This window comes from Olea europaea, chromosome 3, assembly GCF_002742605.1.
Source record: "Olea europaea var. sylvestris chromosome 3, O_europaea_v1, whole genome shotgun sequence".
Taxonomy (NCBI): Eukaryota; Viridiplantae; Streptophyta; class Magnoliopsida; order Lamiales; family Oleaceae; genus Olea; species Olea europaea.
Genome location: NC_036239.1, coordinates 22,839,629 through 22,853,289, shown reverse-complemented (window position 1 = coordinate 22,853,289; position 13,661 = coordinate 22,839,629). Strand labels below are relative to the sequence as shown.

The 13,661-nt window shown below is 39.1% G+C and overlaps 1 protein-coding gene across 1 annotated transcript; it reads left to right on the top strand.

The window, feature by feature from the left end:
• Positions 1-2,880: 2,880 nt before the first annotated feature.
• Positions 2,881-13,245, top strand: LOC111390566 (rhodanese-like domain-containing protein 4, chloroplastic). The gene is made up of 8 exons (XM_023015628.1): positions 2,881-3,566; positions 10,682-10,784; positions 10,885-10,971; positions 11,213-11,287; positions 11,367-11,441; positions 12,299-12,379; positions 12,463-12,708; positions 12,921-13,245. The coding sequence occupies exons 1-8, from the start codon at positions 2,956-2,958 to the stop codon at positions 12,966-12,968; spliced, it is 1,326 nt and encodes a 441-aa protein (XP_022871396.1). The 5' UTR covers positions 2,881-2,955; the 3' UTR covers positions 12,969-13,245.
• The last annotated feature ends 416 nt before the right edge of the window (positions 13,246-13,661 follow it).

The following is a 13,661-nucleotide window of genomic DNA, read 5'->3' as shown; positions in this document are numbered from 1 at the left end:
TATATATATATATATATATATATCTCCTCATCACAACCTTGTTTCACACAACACGGCCTGTGTAATACAAAAGGAAAAAAAAAATCTTTGACAATGTGAAAGACCTCATGACCTTTTAGGATCTCACCAGACTAGACATCTACCCCGTTAGCAATAAGATACGGGACAACACTAGCCTGAGATTGAAGGCTGGAAATCAACCGAATAGGTAACAAGCCTCGACAGAAAAGTCGCTCAATGATACAGTAAACGTACTATCACGCACTAAGGATAATTGCAATTACCTACTTGACGAAAGGGAACGAACTTTGTTTCGTTTCCATGTTTATGGATTGGCGCCAACGCTCGTGAAAATCTGGGCCAGTCGGTCCTCCATTCATTCGATCAAGCCAATGCACCAGCCAAACAGTGTAAGCTAAGCTTCTTTTAGCAACTTATCTCGAATCTTGAAATGTTTAGCAAACTGTGGTCTAACTGCATAAAACAACGTAAATTACGCTTTAGTCCACATAGGTAGCACATCTAGATAAAGGGAAAAATCTCCGTGTGGAAGATAGTGATTATAATTTCAAGAGTAAAAATCTTGGTACTCAGATAGAGACAAAATATTTCTAATAGACAATAAAGGGTAATAGAGCTAAGGTTTGAGAGTCAGATTTGATGTAAAGGATAATCCACGATATACAATATTTTAGGATTCCATAATAAGAACTCCGATCCTATGAAATAGGACGTGAGCTAGAAATTGATTGTATCCAATTGGTTTTACCACACCTCTACTCATAAGTGGACGTCATGGGGACATCGCCCATTGCAAAGCCAAAGACTTTGCAGGTAGATATACTAATATATAGAAAGCAACTAAAAACAACCAATCCGTGCCGTTAAAAAAAATTGTCAATTGAAGCACAAAAATTCTATTTGGGAGGCCAAGGGAACCTATGTACTCACACCCTATCAAAAAATTAAGAAATAAAGGAGAAAGAAAATAATTCAGATATGTAAAAGAATATACTTCTGCTTGAATACATTGAACCTCCTTCATGTGAAATTCAGCATTGTTGTTCTGTTTTTCATTCTGTAACATATCTAGAACCTAATTGGCCCATGCATCTTTCAAGTTTTTGATTATGACAAAAGGCAGTCAAATCAACGTCTCCATCAAGTAGATTAGTCTTCAAGGGCACTGGCCCAAATGTACAAACTTGTAAATAAATGGATCAAAGGCATATAGAAAGAAGTTTAACATGAGGACTAATATGCAAATTAGTATGGAAAACCTAGGCGAGACTTTAGTTAAGATGTTCAAATATGCAAGAAACAATTCCAACTAATTATACTGGGAGACACCTCAGAGTTCACGTGAACAAATATCACATACCTTCTCTATTTAACCAAAAATAGCAGCGTTCCCCTTTCTCTGAAAAGGCCACTCAAGTGTTCACAACTCGAGTTGCAAAAATAGTATTAATCCATCAAAAAACATTCAATACTTCTTAAATTTAGAATTCAGTATCCAATCAAAACATCAAAGGCTTACCTCTATAGATTTTTGTCTTCAAGCATTGAATTCTAGTTCAACAGAACATATATGACATAACATTGTTAGACACGACATTTTATGTTTTGCAATTGATTTGTGTTTGACATCTCACTCCACATCCTTGATTCCAAAAGTATTTCTCATTGTGCTAATTTCTCCTTTTCATTTCATGAGCACAACATAAATAAACTGAAACAATCATACACACAGTTACCATAATTTAATTGCCACTATTGCCAAACAAGCAAAAAGCGCCGATTAAACAAAATTACATCATAACATTTTGGAATTAATTCACATGAGCTCTTTCTAGTGACTTGGCAGGGAAAACACTTCATGTTGAACTGCTGCACATAATCGCAACTGCATTCCATCGCTTCTCAGATGGTTGGTTGGGCTGAATGCAGGCAATGAGCTCGCAGATCTCTCCTTGGCCTTCGACTTCCTGGCAATAGCCCATTCGACAATGATCCACTCGGCTCCTCCAATTCCTGGTGCTCTCCCATGTGCTCCTGTGTTTTCTGTTGGACTAAAATTATCGGATGGAATGGTTGGGAATGAATAATTGATTAACACACGTCGTATATACAGTTTAGATATTGGATTACGCATACCGTATTTACGCACAATTTATATGCAAATTACAGTACTTACAGCTTGTCGTATTTGCAATAGCTTATCGTATTTGTAACAGCGTACCGTATTTGCAACTTATCGTATTTGCAACAGCGTACCGTATTTGCAACAGCGTACCGTATTTGCAACAGCTTACTATTTTTTAGTAAGAATACATTTTGAAATAGTTAATTGATGAAAAATGTGTGGTTAAGAAATAAGAAAAAGTTTTAATTTTGTGTATAATATAATTTTATTGATAAATGTGTGACTGAAAAATAAAGAGAAAAAAATATATTTTGTGAAAAGTGGGTATCAAATAAAGGCTAAGACTTTGATTAGATTTCTCCCGTGCTGTGACGCAAAATCAGTTAAGGATATATTTGGAACGACAAATCAGTCGAGCCCAACAAGACATTGATTAAAGAGCAACCAATCTCTAACAAACAAGATAATCAAACAAGGACATCAAAAATCACGAAAAATTCAACTTACCAGTACTAATGTACTGTGTAATGTTAAGACTGGTACTATATGATCTACATCGAATGCTTTTCTACAAACTTCCTAAGATTTTTTCGAGCCACACAATCAAGAAAGCACAAATAAGTTCGATCTTCCTCTCCATCCTTATTTGACACGTGTAATTCAATAACTGGTGCAATCTTATTCCCTCTTCCACGCCAGCACCTCCCCTACCACACCATCCAATTTTCAACCATTCATCCCAAAAGCATAAAAAAGGAAAAAAAAATACTTCAACTGGTTTAGTGCTCGAGGAGCCACTAAATTATGCAATGGAGGCCCTTCATCCAGTTGGATTAACCCCACTCTCTGTTCTTGCTGAAAGAAATAAACCAAGAAAAAATTCATCACTTGCCTCAATTCCATCGTTGAAGAACCAAAATCTTGCCATTTCTTTATCAAGAAATCTTCAAGGGGGATTAGTCCTTTTATCTACGGTTCTCGATTTCGGGTTAGCAAAAGCAATAACATATGATGAAGCTTTACAGCGATCAGTGACTAGTTCTTCCACCACTGACTTTGATCCCAGTGGAGTATTTGATAGTGTGATCAATTTTGTTGTGGACAATCCTTTAATTGTTGGTGGTGGTGCGGTCATTTTGGCGGTGCCGTTGGTGGTGGCTCAGTTGTTGAGCAAGCCTAAGCCATGGGGATTGGAGAGTGCTAAGACTGCTTATACAAAACTGGCTGATGACTCCAATGCTCAGTTGCTTGATATAAGAGCACCAGGGGAGTTGAGGCAAGTCGGGAGCCCGGATGTTCGGGGCTTGAGGAAGAAGCCGGTGGCGGTTGTATACAAAGGTGAAGATAAGCCTGGGTTTTTGAACAAGCTGGCTTTAAAATTTAAAGAACCAGAAAATACCATACTGTTCATTCTGGACAAGTAAGATTTTGAACCTACTCTCTGTATTTTGTTTGAGTTAAACTACTTGTACAATGAGTTTGTATGACTAGTTTGACAATCCACGAGGTGTAAACATCCTGGTCATTGATTCGAATCAATGGCCAAACTGCCTGCCTGGATTGTCAAACTATTTGTACATTTAGCAAAACTCTTTATTTATTATTCATGGAGTTATTCGCTTTTTCTTGAGTTAATCTTGATCTCTTATAGAAGATTATGGTCTAATTCACCTTACGAAACATGCTACGCACATAATGCCATGTTATGAATATTCCCAGTGTACCATATGTTTTAAGGTGTCCCGTTTGTGCTGTAACTGATTTTCGTCGTCAGTAAAACTAGTCCGTGAATTATGGAGTTGCATTCGGCGGTATTTCATTAAAATCTTAATATGCATTATTCTGTTCTGTAAGCATTAGATTTTTATGGCTACAGAACAGTGAGGTTTAATTACCGAGTTGGTGTAGAGCATGATTTCTAGAACCATATCTGGTTAATGGATTCACTGGAATTGTATTAGTTAATTGTGAGAAGAAGAGAAGCTGGAGGAAGAGAGGAAGGGGGCTGGTTCTGCTGGGCGCCCAGGCGCCCAATTTCTGCCTCCCCGGCAGAAACATGGCGCCTAGGCGCCCCGAGTGTTATTTCCAGACAGAAACATGGCGCCTAGGCGTCCCGATAGATGTATTTATACCCGGTTTCTGCCTCTTTCCATATAACTCAAGACCTAGGCTTGAAAATTAGAGAGAAAGAATAGAGAAAACTTGGTGAGAATTATACAAGTTGAAGGTTGTTCATTTTGGGTATAAATTCAAAGTTATTTTCTTTCTTGGGGATTAACTTGGGGCTTGTTCAAGTAATCCAAATACATTGATCTTCATATATTCCATTGAAATCATTTCTTCCTCATTTTCTTGTTCTTGAAGTGTTTGGAAATATTTTACATTGTCAACTTTGTTTGATCTTTGGGCTATCATTGGGCGGTATTTTCCCTACAATTTGGTATCAGAGCTACATCCTAAATCAAGGTGGTTAAACTTCGATTTTGTGGTGAGTTGCTTGAACTTTGTTGTGCACAAGGTGTTTGTGAAAATTCCCAAGTGAACTTTGATGATTTATTTTCGATAAACAAGTGGATAAGTCATGTCTACTAGAGGAATGGTGAAAATTGGGAAGTATGAGATATAAAAATTCAATGGGAAGAAAGATTTTTCATATTGGAGAATGCAAATGAAAAATTTGTTGATTTCTCAAAAGTTGCACAAGGCATTGGTGGGAAAGAAGAAGAAGCACGTTGATATGTCGGACGAGGATTGGGAAGAGCTAGATCTTAAGGCACGAGCGTCTATCATTCTTTGCCTTGAAAGAGATGTGCTTTCTTGGTTGATAGTGAGGTAACGACGGCGGAGGTGTGGACAAAGTTGGAGGCGAACTTCATGACGAAGATTTTAACAAATCGGATCTATTTGAAGTCCAAATTGTATACTTGCAAGATGGATGAAGGCACACCAATCCGGGAGTACGTCAACAAGTTTGATAGGATCATATCGGACTTGAAGGACATTGATGTGGATGTAGATGATGAGGATCAAGCACTTCTACTACTTCTTTCATTGCCAAAGTCTTACGAGAACCTAGTACAAACATTGATGCTTGTGGGTGATGAGGACACTAGAACGTTACTTCTAGCGGATGATTTTCGAAAGATTGCAACTAGTGGCATGTCTACCATTGGTAACAAGGAGCAAGCTCAAGGATTGTTTGTAAGGGGTAGAAGCAATGTGCGACCAAAGGGCAAGGGAGAAAAATCTAGATCGAGTTCTAGACCTCTTGCGGAAAGGTCTTGTTTCAAATGTGGCGAGCTTGGGCATTTCAAGGCGAATTGTCCAAACAAAAAGGGTTGGAAGAAGAACAATAAGAACAACAACAGTGGGAAGGTGCAAGTCAAGCAAGAGGTAAGTTATGCCTCGGAAGGAGGGGGAAGCGATGAGTGCTACACCATCTCTTGTGATGAAGAGACCTCCGGTAAGTGGATTCTTGACTCTGGATGCTCTTACCATATGTGTCCAAATAGGAAGTGATTTACTACCTATAGAAGCACTGATGGTGGAACCGTGTTGATGGGAAATAACCATTCATGTAAAACGGTGGGGCTTGGTTCAATTAGAATCAAGATGCATGATGGAGTGGTTAGAACATTGATAGATGTTAGACATGTTCCTGATTTGCGAAAGAACCTTATCTCTGTTGGTGCCTTAGACTCCGGTGGTTGCAAGATTGTAACATGGAATGAAGTAAAGAAGGTTGTTTGTGGTTCTTTGATTGTGATGAAGGGTATTCGTGAAGGCAATCTCTATGCTCTTCAGGGTACTACAGTTACTGAAGATGTAGCAGTTGGAACAAGTGGAAGTGGTGGAGAACCATGTGAGTGCACTCGGCTATGGCATAGGAGGCTTGGGCATATGTCTAAAAAAGGGCTAGATTTGCTAGTCAAGAAAGGTTTGCTAAAGAACCTGAAGAAGCCTTGCATGGACTTTTGCGAGCATTGCGTGTACGGTAAAGCAGACTGAGTTCAGTTCCAGCCAAGCAAACATAGAAGCAGAGGCATTCTTGACTATGTGCACACGGATGTATGGGGTCCGGCTTCTGTCACTTCCAAAGGCGGTTCCAGTTATTTTGTTATATTTGTTGATGATTATTCCAGATATGTTTTGATTTATTTTTTGAAGAATAAGAATGAGGTATTCGACACTTTCAAGAAGTGGAAAACAATGGTTGAAAACAGAACAGGAAAGAAATTGAAGACACTGAGATCTGATAACGGTACTGAGTATACAGATGGTGCTTTCAAGGAGTTCTGTGGTAAGGAAGGCATTGTGAGACACTGGACAGTAAGAAATACATCGCAACAGAATGGGGTCGCGGAAAGACTGAATCGCACATTTCGAGAGAAATTGATGTGTATGCGATCCTATGCTGGTTTGGGCAGAGAATGGTGGGCAGAGTCGGTTGCAAATGCTTGCTACATTGTGAACCGATCCCCACATTCAAGGTTAGATGGAGATATACCTTACAGGGTATTGACAGGAGAACATGCAGATTATGAGAAACTCAGAACATTCGGATGCACAGCCTACTATCATGTCAACGAGAGAAAGCTTGATGCGAGGGCCAAGAAGGCTATATTTTTGGGGTATGCGGCAGGTGTTAAAGGCTATCGCCTTTGGTGTGTAGAGGATTCTAAGTTCATAATCAGTAGAGATGTTATTTTTGATGAGAACTCCATGGTAGCTTCGTTGAAAGCTATAGTGCCCGGTGGTGATAATGTTGAGACTACAATGTCTCAAGTTGTTGACATAGAACCTAGAGATTAACCAGATTCTAGGCATGTTCAAGAGGAGCATCAAACAGACACTCAAGATGAGAGTGATGATGCAACTGAACAAGAGGCGGTTCAGCAAGAGAATGCACAGGCACAGCAACAACCGCAGCTTGCAGATAACTTAGCTACCTCTAGGCCACGCCGTACTTACAAGCAAGTTCTAAAGTTAGGGTCAGACGAGCCTTTGAGGCACTATGGACAGGCAAATTCGGTTGAGTATGCACTCTCGGTGGAGGATGATGAGCCTACCACTTTCAAGGAAGCTATTTTAAACAACAATAGCGAGAGTTGGTTGGCGGCTATGGAAGAAGAGATGGAATCACTTTACAAGAACCAAACATGGGAGGTTGTCCCGTTGCCCATAGGTAAGAAAGCTATTGGTTGCAAATGGTTGTATAAAAAGAAGGAGGATCCTACCAGGCTCGGTGGTACAAGATTCAAAGCGAGGTTAGTGGCAAAGGGGTTTGCACAAAGAGAGGGAGTTGACTACAATGAGATATTTTCTCCTGTGGTCAAGCACACTTCCATTCGGGTGCTATTGAGTATTGTTGCTCATCATGATCTTGAGCTGGAACAATTCGATGTCAAAACCGCCTTCTTGCACGGGGACTTGGACGAGGAGATCTATATGCATCAACCTGAGGGCTACAAGGTTGAGGATAAGGAACGTCAGGTATGTCGCTTGAGAAAGTCACTATATGGATTGAAGCAATCTCCTCGGCAGTGGTACAAGCGATTTGACTCCTTCATGCTAAAGCATGGTTTCTCCAGAAGTGAGTATGACTGTTGTGTTTATATTCGAAAACTTCGGGGAGGTAACTATATCTATCTTCTATTGTATGTGGATGACATGCTTATCGCCTCGAAAAGCAAGGTGGAGATAGATAAGTTGAAATCTCAACTTGGTAAAGAGTTTGAGATGAAGGATATGGGGGCTGCTAGGAAAATACTGGGTATGGAGATTAGAAGAGAGAGGACGAACCGGCGAATGTTCTTGAGTCAGAAAGGCTACATTGAGCGGGTTATTGCTAGGTTCGGGTTGCAAGGTGCAAAGTCGGTGGTGACTCCATTGGCTCCACATTTCAGGCTCTCTAGTAAATAGTCTCCTACTACAGCGGAAGAAAAGGTACGCATGGATCGTATGCCTTATGCTAGTGCAGTTGGCAGTTTGATGTATGCCATGGTGTGTACACGCCCAGATATTTCATGGGCGGTTAGTGTGGTCAGTAGATTCATGGCGAATCCGGGGAAGGCACACTGGAAAGCTGTGAAGTGGATCCTGAGGTACTTAAAAGGTACCGCGGATACGGGTTTATGTTTTGGTGGAGATGCATGTCATATAAGTGGGTTTGTGGACTCGGATTATGCAGGTGATCTAGATAGACGACGATCTACTGCTGGATATGTGTTCTGCATACATGGTGCCCTAGTTAGTTGGCGATCGATGTTACAGGCTACAGTTGCTCTTTCTACTACAGAGGTCGAGTATATGGCCATGGCAGAGGGAGTGAAGGAAGCATTGTGGTTATGGGGTCTCTAAGAAGCACCGACACGGACACGAGTGTCCGACACGATACGTGTCCGACACGTCGACACGCTATTTTTCCAAAATGTTCCGACACGATACGTCTTCGACATGTTGATTAAAATATTAATTTTAATTTATTTTAATAATTAAAAATAATAATAATTTTTTTTTATACTTACTGCATCTTGTATATAAATAATTAAATAATAAATATAAATAAAATATGATATTAAATTCATATATGAAGGGTAAAATAGTAAAAAATTAATTAACATAAAATCTTGAATGTTGTTTAAAGTTGAAAAAAAGTAATGCATACTGCAAAAAAATGTGTACAATGCATTAATATGACTAATATACTACAAAGTGCATTTAATATGTTGGGTCCACTGAACCAGCAGCCTGCTTTGAAAATTACTCCAACACAGACAGGTATTGTCTTCTCTCTCGTCACTTCTCTCTTTCTCTTCTTCTTCTTCTTCCTTTCTTCTTTCTTCTTTCTTCTTTCTTCTTTCTTCCTTGCCGTTACCGGAGCAGCAGTGTAGCCAACACAGGTACCGTTTTCTTCCTTCTTTCTTCACTTCTTCACCATTTCCTTCCAGTTCGACACACCGCAAGGAACCCGACACGTGTCGGCGACGTGTCTCCGACGTACCCGTGTCCGATACGTGTCGGACGACACCGACACGCCGATGCCGGAAGCGTGTCGGTGCTTCACAGTGGGGTCTTTTAGATGATTTGGGGATTGAGCAGGATTGTGTGGACTTGTGGTGTGATAGCCAGAGTGCGATTCACTTGGCTAAGAATCAGGTTCATCATGCTCGAACCAAGCTTATTGACGTCAGGTATCATTTTGTGCGTGATGTTATAGAGGAAGGTGATATTTCACTCTCGAAGGTACACACAAATGAGAACCCAGCTGACATGTTAACCAAAGTGGTGACGGGTAGCAAGTTTCAACATTGCTTGGACTTGTTTCACATTAGTCCGTGTTGATATGCCTGAGAGGGCATGACCCTTCGGGGCAAGGTTGGAATGAGGTGGAGAGTATATGAAGGTGGAGGTGAACTACGGAGGCTTGATCCCGAGTTTTGGGTACGTAGGCAATCATGGTTTGAATGATGCAGCCGAGTTGGTGCTTGCTACTTCTTCTTGTGTTCGTCCAAAATTTGAGGTCTATCAAATGATGTACGAGGTGGAGAATTGTGAGAAGAAGAGAAGCTGGAGGAAGAGAGGAAGGGGGCTGGTTCTGCTGGGCGCCCCGAGTGTTATTTCCAGACAGGAACGAGTGGCGCCTAGGCGCCCCGATAGATGTATTTATACCCGGTTTCTGCCTCTTTCCATATAACTCAAGACCTAGGCTCGAAAATTAGAGAGAAAGAAGAGAGAAAACTTGGTGAGAATTTTACAAGTTGAAGGTTGTTCATCTTTGGTATAAATTCAAAGTTATTTTCTTTCTTGGGGATTAACTTGAGGCTCATTCAAGTAATCCAAATACATTGATCTTCATATATTCCATTGAAATCATTTCTTCCTCATTTTCTTGTTCTTGAAGTGTTTGGAAATATTTCACATTGTCAACTTTGTTTGATCTTTGGGCTATCATTGGGAGGTATTTTCCCTACATTAATATTGTTATTCCCTTATTGTTAATCTATAATCTTTGCCTAGGATTCTCTCTTAGCAAGACAAAGATCTTATAGCAAAAATCTCTCGATAAATTTTGATTCTGGGCTCAAAAAACAATCAAACGAACACCGATTTACCTCACATGGCTTCCTTCTCTCTTAGTTGCTTCTCTTCTCTCAACTCTCCACTCCATTGCTACAACACACACAAAAAAAGACTGGGAGATAAATACATATATATAAGTTATTTTAGGTCATCAAATATGGGCCAAGAGATCTCTAAGTGGGTTGCCATATAACTTAAACTAATGGGTCAATTTTCAACTCTATATTAATCACTAAATGGTCTAACTAACCAAATAATCATCCAATCCAAATTCGAGCCATCCAAAAGTGTAGTTCGTCTCCGAGTTGAGCCAAGTTCATGGTGTCGATAAATAATCCGACAACTATTTTAAATCATCGTCCGGATTATTGGGTATCAAAAAACCCAACAGATCTCGTTTGTAATATTTACGAATTACGTCGAATCTTATCATATGAATTGTAATGATACCAGATTTGATGGCAACTCCGAGCTTGTTGCGGAGCTGGTAACAGCCAATGGCTTCAAAGCTGCTTATGCTATTAAAGATGGTGCAGAAGGACCCCGAGGATGGATGGTTACTTTCTTGCCTTATATATTCTACTTTTGCCTTCTGAAACAGCACTTACATGTGATTAGAGTTTTGCTGGTTACGAGTTATGTGCAATTGTGCGCAGAATAGCGGCCTTCCTTGGATACTTCCAAAGAATACGTTGAGCCTAGACATAAGCGGTTTTGCAGATGCGATCGGTGATGCTTTGGGGGTAAGTTCCTTAACTTGTATTTCAAACTTATCGAGTGTGCAACACGTTTCAATCTCCAGTCAACTCTGGGTCTTATTCTGCAAATTATGAAGAAATTTCTACATATGTTTTATGTTTCTCTATCTTATTTCTGCTGCTATTTCCTCCAATATCAGCTGTAGATGTTCTTAGCAGTTGGAATTACATTTTTCATTATGTTTTCCGAGACATTTATTTGAAGTGCTGTTGGATGGATTTGCAGGAGACTTCTGATGCTACGTCTTTGACCCTTGGTGTTGCTGCTGCTGCCGGTCTCGGATTATTGGCCTTCACAGAGGTTATGAATCTTGCGCGATTTTATTTTTACTAAAAATCAAAGGATTACCTAATACTTTTTTTTATTTTTTATTTTTCAGGTGGAAACAATTCTCCAACTTTTAGGTTCTGCTGCTCTCATCCAGTTAGTTAGTAAGAAATTCCTGTTCGCAGAGGTTTGTTATGTTTCCAATTCTCATATTTTGAAAGTTGAGAATTCAAAGTTCGCTCCTTTGTATCTCAATTTGTTGTCTTGTTTTTTGTTATTTCAGTTCATATAACCAGTATCGTCTTATGCAAAGTGTTGAATATTTGTTCAAAATCAATGACATGATAATGGGCTTATTGTTGGGCTCAATTGTAGAATAAAAAGAAATTGAAAAATGCAAATTTTGATTTTTTACCTGTGCGTATAGACTTAATTTTGTGCGTACGCAAGATGTGTTTTGACAAAATTAGAATTAAATTTTGCTTCTACTATACGTACGCACAGTTTATACTATGCGTACGCATAGTGTGAAAAAATAGCCGTTGGCTGATTTTTCAATTTAAAATTTGGGAGCCATTTTGGATTAAAAGTTGCTACTTTTCATCTTGTTTTGACACCATTTCGTGATGCATTAATTGAGACCTATAAATAGGTGATGAATGATCAATACAAATATCATTAGAATCATTGAAAATATCTTGAGATCCATATATCATTCCATATTGAATCAAACTATTGATTTACATTCATATTCAAGATCTTCCTTTGTGTTCTTAAAGTTTTGGAGGTTGCACTTGTGTTTTGGTGTTAAATCCTTTACAAGACTTGATATAATCCTACAAACCGTTTGCCAAAACCCTTAAACATTTCATTCAATTTCGAGAGGGGGCAAATATAGTTTGAGGACAACGATCCCGTGTTCAAGCCTCAAATTCGTTCTTAACGTATTTTGTGATTTCTATTCATTTTGTTTCTATAATTTGTTGTTGTTTCTTCTCCAACCCTTTATTTTCCAACACAAAGTTCCACAAATTCTCCTTGCAGGATAGGAAACAAACTCTGCAACAAGTTGAAGAGCTCTTAAACACAAAAGTTGCCCCTAAAGAGCTTGTGGGTGATATACAGGTAAATGGACACTTTTGATCGTTAAATTCTGTGCTTTTGGTATTCACTTGACCGTTTATTTACTCCACGACTGGGAAATTCAGCAAATTGGTAAGGCCATTCTGCCATCGACTGTGAGTAGCAAGGCTCTGCCCGCCCCTGTAGAGGCAAATCCTGCTCCAGCTGATACAACTGTTCAGAAATCCGAGTCTATCCCCGAGGTAAACAATGCTCCACCTGAAGTCGAATCAGCTCCCGAGCCCACTCCACAAATCAATTCAGTTGCCAAAGCAGAAGTAGAAGAAAAATCCCTTCCTGAAATTTCAAGGCCACTTTCACCATATCCTAATGTGAGTTGGTGCAACATGCATGTTTATGACATTCTTACGATGCTTTCAGACTACATTAGTAACTTTTGATGCACGAGTGATAAGGTGGATTAGAAAGTATTAACAATGAAAGAGAAATTAAATCTTATCCATTATAGTATTGATTAGGACTACGTGCCAAACATTCCCTAATGAACTTATAGTTATTAATATATTTACTTTCTTGATTGCAGTACCCAGATTACAAGCCACCATCCTCACCTATACCATCACAGCCATAGAGGTTGGACGAGTTTAATGGGATATCCGATTTGGCTGGAAATCAAATAATCATATTACCAGAATTATAGAAATATATAATCCTCTGGTACGAGGTTTTTGAGCTTACATATATTGTGTTATGAGAAATCTTAATGGTGGATAGTAGAGAGGTTTCCTGGTTCGATGTTTGTTATCTAATTCTTTGTATGTAGGAGCGCAATGTCGGAAATTTGAATAATGTATCAGTTGTATCTGAATTATCTCTATATAATGTGATCACTTTATTATGTTTGTTAATTTTCTAAAGTAATTTAAGAATTATCAGTTTTTTTTCCTCCCTCGAGATTGCACGAGAATAAAATTTGGACATGGCCAAGGCTCTCACTACTTTAATTGGATTGGATGACCCTCGACTCTCGGGACATTACATTTTTACCTCCCTTCAAGGCAAAATGATAAGGGGACTCTTGTCAACATGGTTTCCTCATATCTCCTTGTCAAGGGGAGATATAACATAGTTCTCAAAGTTGATGCTCAACATTTATGATTGGTTTGTGACCTATGTTGCGTGTTGGACCTTTGTATTGCGAGAACTATCGGAATTTTGACTGGGATCAAAATACTTTTACTAATTTAAATTTATAGATCAATAAAATTTATAATAAATATTGTCATTGAAATAATTATTTGAAATAAAGCAATCAAAATTACCA